At 39.6% G+C, this 10,188-nt stretch overlaps 1 protein-coding gene across 1 annotated transcript; it reads right to left on the bottom strand.

Annotated features, from left to right (window-relative positions):
• Positions 1 to 1,275: 1,275 nt before the first annotated feature.
• On the bottom strand, positions 1,276 to 4,376 carry LOC123868490. Its single transcript, XM_045911030.1, has 3 exons — positions 4,097 to 4,376; positions 1,788 to 3,625; positions 1,276 to 1,285 (listed from the first exon to the last, which is right to left on the bottom strand). Exons 1-3 carry the CDS (start codon positions 4,274 to 4,276, stop codon positions 1,276 to 1,278), a joined length of 2,028 nt encoding a protein of 675 aa, XP_045766986.1. The 5' UTR covers positions 4,277 to 4,376.
• Between the last annotated feature and the right edge of the window lie 5,812 nt (positions 4,377 to 10,188).

The following is a 10,188-nucleotide window of genomic DNA, read 5'->3' as shown; positions in this document are numbered from 1 at the left end:
ATGAAATTCCGAAGAACTTGACTGCTTTTGCTAGTTTCATTTACAACATCTTACTGGCAATGTGCAGGGCACATAGTTCCAAAAACCTATAGATGTTGGGATCCCAAGGTGCTTAAATGGCGACCTTGCACCGCCCGCCCCCACTAGGTGGGCGGATGACATCAGACGAGTCGCAGGGAGCCGCTGGATTCAGGCGGCGCAAAACTATGGCAAGTGGAAGTCCCTACAAGAGAACCATGTCCGGCAGTGATAATGATAATACCCGTGTTAAGTAATTCATTACACGGTCTTGGCTTTATTGGGGGATGGAGAATGTATTATCTTGTCTGATTAGTAATATAAAGCGTTATCTTACGTATTGTTTCATAACAATCGTCTGGGTTCTGCATTGCTCTGAAAGAAAACTGCTTTAACCTTGCACCTAAAAAAATCACACTAATATTATAAAGGCGAAAGTTTGTATGTGTGTGTGTGTGTGTGTGTGTGTGTGTATGTTTGTTACTCCTTCACGCAAAAACTACTGGACAGACTTGGCTGAAATTCGGAATGGAGATAGATAATATCCTGGATTAGCACATAGGCTACTTTTTATCCCGGAAAACCAAAGAGTTCCCACGGGATTTCGAAAAACCTAAATCCACGCGGACGAAGTCGCGGGCATCAGCTAGTATTATTATAAAAACATAAAGCCCTCCATCAATTTTCCATCTTACTTGTCTATTCCTTCAGACCGAAACGTAATAGGGGAATTCAAGTGTCTCAAAATTTTGCTTCAGTTTTTTTCGAGCCGGGGTCGCTTTAACGAAGTCTGCTCGGTAAATTAACAATCAATCAAGTCTTAAGTGCTTCTGCCCTCGATGGCGACTGGTTCCATTATCCCACGAGACGTTTAAATACCATACTTCAAAATTATTTCTTTCTAGCTGCTTATTTCGCGTTTCGTAATTTGCGAGGGCTATTTGGGAACCTGCTCCGAACGATTATTTCCTTTTCTTGAAATTCAATCACACTATAATCATTATAAAGGCGAAAGTTTGTATGTGTGTGTGTGTGTGTGTGTATGTTTGTTACTCCTTCACGCAAAAACCACTGGACGGATTTGGCTGAAATTCAGAATGGAGATAGATAACATCCTGGATTAGCACATAGGCTACTTTTTATCCCGGAAAATCAAAGAGTTCCCACGGGATTTCAAAAAACCTAAATTCACGCGGGCGAAGTCGTGGGCATCGGCTAGTACTTCATATTATTATTGCTTTCGACACATGCTTATTTTCAAGATTTACTGAAACAAACAGCCAATAAACTAACGATTTTACGTGATTGGTGTTGGACTTTTTGTAGATGGCAACTTTTGTATCAAGCATTTTTGTTTAAATAAATTCGTAATATTAACTTTTTTTTTTATTGAAAATATTACAATAAAACTTAAAGCTAGCCTTATCTAATTACTATACAAATCATGCCCGCGTGGAATGGTGCCAAGAATACTGGCTGCATTTCCGCGTTGGACAGCCAGGCTGATCCGTTGCGCAAAAAATGAGCCAGCCCTTCTGTCACCCGATGAGGCTATTAAACGCGGTGAAATGTCTCGTAAAAATTTCTTTGCACTAAGACTCCATGGCCCCAGGGTCTCCACGGCAAACGGAACAAAAATGTAACTCTCAATAAGAGAGGCATACTTGCGCCGCTTGCCGTTTTCAGCCATTTCTGCTGCGGCTCCCGGTCTTGATACTGTCTCCCTGATATGACACGGGGCCAATGTGTCAACGCACGTTGCGTCCCACATTAGCGCCCGTCCCCGTTCCCAGGGAACCAGCGTCAATCCATCAGGTCTCTTGCCATCATCCCGACTAATCCCTGCCGGCTCAATGAGCGCAGGAACGTCTATGGTGGCAAGAGCCCTTTTGATTGTGTCGTTAAGAGAGCCATGCCTAAATAGCCTACCAGCGCTCCTTTGGCAAGAGAGTCCGTGGATTCCAAATTTATCAACCTCTTTTCCACACGGACATCTGTGCTGATGGCACAGCGGTGTTCCCAATCTGAGACCTAGAGCCACACAAAAACTTTCATTATCTAAAAGGGTGCCGAGATTCCTGGATGGCAAGGCATGAAGCCAATACCCAGATTCCTTTTCCGATAATGCTAGGAGCCTGGCTTGATCTCTGTCACTTGTAAGATTTTGCAGCAAATTTGAATGTGTCAGCTGAACCAATGGCAAATCCCAAAGTTTTTGTGTAGAACGTTCCTTTGGATAATCGACATTGGGACATCTGACCTTCCAACTCTCTAGGGCCTCTGTGGCATAGGTCAATGATATTGAATTTGATTTGAGAATTTGAGAGCTAAGCTCTCTTATACTATGCACAGAGGACAGAAAAGCTGGAAGAGCTACACTGGAAATTTTCCTCACGCCGATGCCACCGTACTTGACCGGTAAAGTAGCTTGGTTCCAGGAGTGCTCATCAAAAGTTAAATTTAGAATTTGTTCTAGTGTACTTTTAAGGATGGCATCCATATTATCGAGTAGTCCAGGAAATTTCCAAATTGGGCTCGCGCGAAGGATATAAATTAATTTAGGTACGAAAAGGCAATATTTTAGGATCGAAAATGCAATGTGAGAATTTAGAGCGCCCAATTTGTCGGTATTAGCCGAAAATGTTCTAATTTTTTGATCCAAAAGTGGTTGTATGGATTCATTGTAAAGAGGAGCACCAAGAAGGCAAAGTGAATGTTTATCGAGTATCTTAATGCTAGGGGTAATTTCATTAAATAATTCAGAGGCCAATCGTATTCTATCTTGCGACAGTTTTTCTGTGAAAAACAATTCGCATTTCGAAAAATTTAGTTCTAAACCAATTTTGCCAAACTGTTGCTTAATATGCTTAAGATCTTTTAGAACGTCATCCACGTTGCCCCCAATGGTTCCATCATCAAGATACCATATGTTAAATTTAGATGTTAAATTTGAAATATGGTTATGGATCCCTAAGCTGAACAGGGCCGGACCTAAAGGATCCCCCTGCTGAACGCCTACAGAAGACTTAATATCGCTATCTCCAAAAAATAATTTTGAAGCTGAGCTGTAACATTGCCAGACATATAAATAAATTTCAGGAAGTTGCGTTGAGACTTCGGTCAGCAAAGTTGCCCTGTCCAAAGAATTAAAGGCATTCTTTACATCTACTTTCAGCAGCACTTCAACCTCGCCATTCGCTAAGAATGTACGAGCCGAATGAACTGCTGCTTCACAACCTCCTTTACTGCCGAATCCAACTTGAATAGGTTGGAATTTATCCTTTAGGGTAGAGACTATGTGTTTACACGCTAATTTTGACGCCAAACGGCGAAACGTACAACCAACAGCGATGGGACGGATGCCGCCATCTTTCTTATTAAAAGCACAAAGCCTCGCACCATAAAGGAATGGTAAAAAGGATGAATTTACCTCGCCAGATAACATGAGATTACAAAGTCTGGTAATGTCGCTCAGTAGCGCCCTGCCGGCGTCCCCAGCAGTAACTCCCACAAGATCCTTAAGATGTTGTGGCGTTATGCCGTCCATGCCGCCAGCAGAGCCACTAGAAAACGACATTATCGCAGCGTAAGTATCTTCGTCCTTTATCTGTAAGTGAGAAGTGTTAGAAGGTGGGTCTGGCAGCAAAGAATCGATATTTGGTAAAGGATGCTTTTCACGTAAAGCTTCTAGCGTTATATCATTGAATGGAGCTAGTGTATCATTAGAAAACAAAATGCGGGCAGCGTTTTTAAGATCCCCATCCATAACTTTGTTTTCCACAATTTTCTTCAAATTATAATTTTGTGTACGAAAAGAGCAGTCAGGAATTGGAAAAACGCGATTAGCCAAACTATTTTTTTTTAATTTACTACATAACGACCCGCTTTCTGTTTTATTTACATAGAAATGTCTGTATGCGAAAAAAAAGAGGTTTTGCCAATCCAAAAGTGAATTTGATAGTACATTTTGGATAGTATGCGATAAGGATCTAGCTAACGATATCCTAGCTCCTCGGGGAATGCGTTTTACTAATGGGATATTTTGACTATATTTGGATAATAAAATTTCAAATGGTACCTGGTTATCGCTTCCTGATTGGGTTTGATCGCACATTAAATTTGGGCATGTAAGAGGCCGTGTAGGCGGTCCGTGACAACGTGCGATGTGAATATTAAGGCCTTTGCGACCCTTAAACCGCCTGCCATCGCTACAGTGGGAGCATTCTAGGTATTCACCTTGAGAAGCACTGGGGTTCATACTTCAAAACACGTAAAAAAAAAAACACTAAAACACTACACAATAGCGTCTATAAGCGCGCGGAGCCCCGACTGCGGCAACCAGAGCAGGCGCTGCCCGTTGAGGCCCCTGAAACAAAAAGTGCTGTTAGTATCGCATATCAAAGCTGAAAATAATACCACGGGGTATTTCGCGAATAAGAGCCAATTTGATGCCAATATTACTCCAAAATAACCGCGCCAAATATTAAATAAATAAAAATTTTGAAACGAGACAATTTTTCTCATTGACATCTCATTGACATCAATATTAACTTACTACTACTTAATGTCTACTAATACTAACTTTTGCTAAATTAGAAGGTATCGAAAGCAATCCGAAAAATAAAAACCTTTTTAAAAAGTTATTTAAACCGTTCCCTTTGTATTATTTGCAAATATTGACACGTTTAAAACTGGCGTCACACAGCCTTTTCATACCTAGCCATAGTTTAATAAACAGCCATTTCAGTCATGTACAAATACAATATTACCTACTACCTATACTCTCCAAGTTAATATAATTATTATCACCTTCGTATCGTATAACAATGTGCCCGCGCCACGTTGAAGCGGCCGCCGAATTGCAACAGCTTGGTCCCTGGCCTCCAATTTGCCCAAATCTATAAGAGCCTCCGCCCGCCCTCCACACTCAATTTGTCCCTATTCAACTAAATAAGATCATTCATGTAGCGATCATATTGTACCTCTAGAGAGAGCAATGGCCCAGTGGTTTCGAGGCAGGAATATTATCTGAAAGCACGTAAGTTCGTCAAACGCCACCCATCGCACTAAGCACAAGCTTTAAGCTTATTTTTTTTTTGTTATATAGACCAGAGCTTGACTGCAAGTGTTGATGCAGCCTAAGATGGAGCGCGCTTGCCTAGAAGATGCCTATTCACTCTATTTGAGGTACCGAGGAAGGTACCTACATTAAAAGTAGAGGGGAATATCGATGCCGGAAGGCGTTCCATATCCTTCCAGTTCGAATTAGAAACGAAGAAGCAAATCATTTCGTAAGTACATGTCCGTGAAATTTGGACTACGTACGTATGCAGACCTTGACGATACCTCGCGGTTCGCGATAGTAGAAAATTAAAGGAGGAATTAGCAGTTCGATCCCGGAAAACCATTTTTATACTATGTTGCAATTATTGTGATTGGCTGAATTTATGGTATGCTTGTTGCAGCAATGCATTGTAGCCAATAGTGAGCGAGCGTCAACCAATCAGAGATGGTTGCGATCGTAACACTGTAGCTGCATTTTACCGTAATCGAGCCCCAGGTTTATTCGTTAAATTCCACTAATAAGCTAAGTTGATAGTTCCACCAGATGCTTTAAGATAAAATAGGACTTCAACAGCACTAATTACGAAATATGAATTCGTAATGCAGCTGAAAAAAGTAGATATTCCACTTCGCAGCCGCCCTGAAAGCTGGCAGTAGGCCAACAAACAACGCTTTTGGCGAATCTGGCCAGTGTCACCAAAAATATGCAACTGTTTTTCATATTTTAACAAGTAACAATACTTGTTGTTCCGTTCCAAAATGATACAAAAAATTAACATTCATGGGGTCGCTTGCTGAGTTGGCCTATATCGTATGTTTTACTGAATACTGAATATTCGATTGATTTTTTTATGAATATAGGTACTTGTAGTTACCTGGCGACTGGAGAATGAGATAGGCTACTTTTTATTCCGAAAAATTATACAGTTACCACAGTATTATTAAAATTATACAGGGTTTTTCTAAAACCTAAATCCGTGGATTTGTGGAATATAAAATATGATTTCCAAATAACAAGAGATATATTGATAATACATGTACTTCTAAGGAGAATTCTTTCACATGAAGTCTTCGGCGCCGGGTAGGTAGACGGAAATGAGGTGTACTTCCGGCAGACGGGCGCTTCCGGTGCGGACGGCGGACGTTTCCGCTCATGTTTGCTGAAATGTTGAATGGAATAAAAATATCTCTGTAAAAGATGCTTGATTTGTGCTCATACAAGCCTAGACATGTTTTTTTATATTCTTATACAAGTTAGCCCTTGACTGCAATCTCACCTAGTGGTAAGTGATGAATGCAGTCTAAGATGGCAGCGGGCTAACCTGGAAGGGGTATGGCAGTTTTTATTAAACCCATAGGTACCCCACGGCATCGCACCGGGACGATAATTCGCTTGGTGGCACGGCTTTGCCGGTAGAGTGGTAGCCTACGGCCGAAGCCTCCCACCGGACCAGACCAGGTAGTTAGAAATTATAAAATTCCACACCCCTGCCGGGAATCGAACCCTGGACCTGTCACTCATAAGACTACAGCGCTTACCACTCCGCCAGGGAGGCCGTCAAAAATGTTGTTAGATTTGTACGTACTTTGCTTACTATATAGGTTTTAAATTAATTTTCCACGACTGCGTGAGGATTGTGATTTTAGCAGTCTATGTATGTTTGTCCGTTCATCAGTTCCCTCATTGGTCCAAGTTCGTTTTAACCAAACTACCTAAATCAAGAAAAGGTGATGTAGGTAATGTATAATTACATATGTTCATATGTACATTGTCTATTCATTGCCATTAAAATTGTGATTGCATTTTCAAAATATTATATTTTAGAAACGTGAATTATTAAATTTTAGAAACGTGAATTATTAATAATATTTGACTGAAAAGTCTAATAAATTGCATTTATAGGATTTTCACAATTTTATCGGCTTCAAACAGCTATTGTAGAATACGATTTTCGAAAACAGCAAAAATAATAGCATTTTTTTTTTGGAAATTCATTCGTTAAAATCCCATACATTTAAAATGTCAATTTTGTATGTGGTCTGTGATAGGCTGATAGGTAGCGATGGCAAGCAAATGCAAATAAAAATGTGAAAATGATATTTTTCTATGAATTTGTAAAATCTGCCTATGGACAAATATTCAAATTCATTTTTGAAATGTCGGCGGCCAATTAGGCCGATTTTATTTTGTTAGTCATCACTGTATAGAGTTTGCGTTTTAAAAATATTAATGAAGTTCAGCTTGAATACCTAAATGGATACGCAATGCACGAGAAGCTCAACGATGCGAAATTGATTTCGGTATGATTTAGGGGTTTTAAGGGATTAAATAATTTTATTTTACCCCCTTACAGGTTGAATTTTCGAAAATCCTTTCTTAGCGTTTGTTTACGTTATGATAGCTGTCTGCATGCCAGCTTTTCCTTTTATATATTCAGTTTTTGACTGATGCTTTTGCGCGATAGCCTAGTGGTTAAAAGGTCGCTCTCCTTTTCGGGGGGTCTGTGGATCGATCCTGGGCTGGCACCTTTTTTTTTAATTTATAGACTAGCGCTTGGCTGCAATCAGACCTGCTAGCAAGTGATGATGCAGCCTAAGATGGAGTGCGCTTGCCTAGAAGTTGCCTAATCACTCTTGACTTGAAGGTACCCATATTAAAAGTGAAAGCGAAATCTGATGCAGGGAAGGCGTTCATATCAGATTAGTAACGTGGAAGCAAATCGCTTCGTACGTGTCCGAGGAATTGTATTGTGTCTCACTTTTCGAACTTACTCTTATGTGTATTTTAAGCAATTAAATATCACTTGGTTTGATTGCTAGTGCAAACCTAGCCTTTCACTAACCTCTGTCTTTACATTTTCGCTGCACAGCTCGCCCACACTAGAAAGCAGAAACATTCCCATACACTTTTGCAAATTGCAAGCATCCTGCTCGTCTTTTCCACTCTAGTATATGGAGGTGTGAAGAAAATAAAATATCACTTTGTTCCCCAGAGGCGGAGTGTTGGGGTTACTCACACTTGTCAATGCCGCGAGCGTGAAGGAATCGTGTCATAGAATAGTTGACTAAACGCCATGTAGATAGATCACGTAGGTAAATTACGACGTAATTAGTAGGCACCTGCTAAGGTAATGAATGAGAGAAGATACAGATGCAATATAGAAACCATTTTCATATAATAAATGTGAAAGTATGTCTATCAGTCTATTTGTTACCTTTTCACGGCCCATCCACTTTACTGATTTTGACGTGGTACCTACAAAGATACCTACTGCCGAGTTTCTTGCTGGTTCTTCTTGGTAAGAAAGACATTCCGAACCAGTGGTATCCACAATAATTTATTCTGGAATTTTTGTACATTAATAATTTTATTAAGATTCTACAAAAAAAATTAAGTACGCTACCAATGACTTCTATGTATACTTAAAAGTCTTTGCATGCTACCTAGTCATTTCCACTCTAGTAAATGGAGGTGGGAAAAATATAAGTAAGGCCTTATTCCCCAGGGGCCAGTGTGTGGAGATCCACAGTTGACGTCGCTATAAAAAGTGTTATCATAGAGTAGTAAAATAGACTTCACGCAGATGTATTACTGAGTTAGATGGCAGGAAATATTTAGATAGTTCACAGTCCCGGTATCGCACGAGTGATTTCTTTTAAATCGATGAGAGGGTACATTGCACAAAATCCTAAATATCAATTTACATAGATACCACTTGAAAATTATGGACTTTCATTTAACTTTCATTCTCTATTTAATCGTGAAATTACTAAAATCCTGAAATTCTTCATTTTTAACCAAAAGCCCAAATTCCCATTTTCACACATATAACTTGAAAAATGGCAGACTTTATACAAACTTTCATCGATTGCCTCCCACCTCTTTAGGGTAGAATTCCGAAAACCTTACCTTTATGAGCATGAGCACCTACCTTTTCAAGTGTCTATCTAACCCCAGCGGTTTTAAATGTCGTGCGTTGATATCAATCAATCAGGGCAGGTTTTTTTATAGGTTAAATTTATTTTATTAAATCATTCGCTTATCTATGTTATAAATCTGTGCCAAAACTTTAACTAATAAAGCAACACGCGATACGTTTGGAAGTTTATCTCCACAAATACCGAATGTCCAAAGTTGGCAGATAGTTGGTAGTTACGAACTCCACCGAATTCGGTACGTGACCTGCCCGAGATTTATTTCGGGACTTCACCTTGTCAAAGAATATAAATTAGGTAGAGTAAATAGGTAGAAAGGTAGAGATATTCTTTGCAAAGAACATTAGGAAGAAGTATAAAAAATTTTCAAAAGAAAAATAAAACCGACTTCAAAAACGACAAACACTAAAAAGTAAAAAATAACTTTTGTTTAGCTACACGTGTAATGCACCTAGGTATGAAGTCGAGCGAGCATATTAAAACAAAATTAGAAATCCAAGAGTGAAGCTCGCCCGACTTCATACCTAGGTGCATTACACGTGTAGCTAAACAAAAGTTATTTTTTACTTTTTAGTGTTTGTCGTTTTTGAAGTCGGTTTTATTTTTTTTTTGAAAATTTTTTATTTCACAATTTTTAGTGGCCCTACTGTACTATAATATGCTGTGCCCAGTTAAAACCCTACTGTTTACTAAGCTATTACACTGATCGCGAGCAATTTGCTCCTATCCATTGAGGAGTTCTGTTCTCCATCTCCGAAGATATTCATCAGATCTTCACCAAATTTATATGGGACCACCTGCACAGTATACCCTTTCAAACAAAAAAAAAATTTTCCAAATCGGTCCAGGGGTCTTTGAGTAATCGGGGAACATACATAAAAAAAAAAAATAAAAAAAAAAAAAAAAAGATCCCGACGAATTGAGAACCTCCTCCTGTCTTTTTTGGAAGTCGGTTAAAAACAAGGAAGTAAAGTAAAACAAACGTTTTAGCCTAGTGGTTACATCGTCGTTCAGGGTCTCCGAGATTCGATCCCGAAGAGGCACCTCTAACTGTAGGAGTACGTTCTGAGTAATGAAATGAAATATCACTTGGTGAGGAAACCTGCCTGTAGAGTTCTTCATAATGTTCTGTCTCAGCTCGTGCTCAGTAGTGGGCCGCGATGGATTGAT

Source organism: Maniola jurtina, chromosome 9 (genome assembly GCF_905333055.1).
Source record: "Maniola jurtina chromosome 9, ilManJurt1.1, whole genome shotgun sequence".
Lineage (NCBI taxonomy): Eukaryota > Metazoa > Arthropoda > Insecta > Lepidoptera > Nymphalidae > Maniola > Maniola jurtina.
The sequence above is the reverse complement of the archived record's forward strand: the minus strand, read 5'-3'. Positions and strand labels throughout refer to the sequence as shown.

Excerpts from the sequence above, each read along its gene's own strand:
- LOC123868490 (XM_045911030.1), bottom strand. The coding sequence starts at position 4,276 with ATGAACCCCAGTGCTTCTCAAGGTGAATACCTAGAATGCTCCCACTGT. Across the intron at positions 3,626-4,096 it reads AATCAGGAAGCGATAACCAG|ATAAAGGACGAAGATACTTA; the intron begins GTACCATTTGAA and ends TCTCACTTACAG.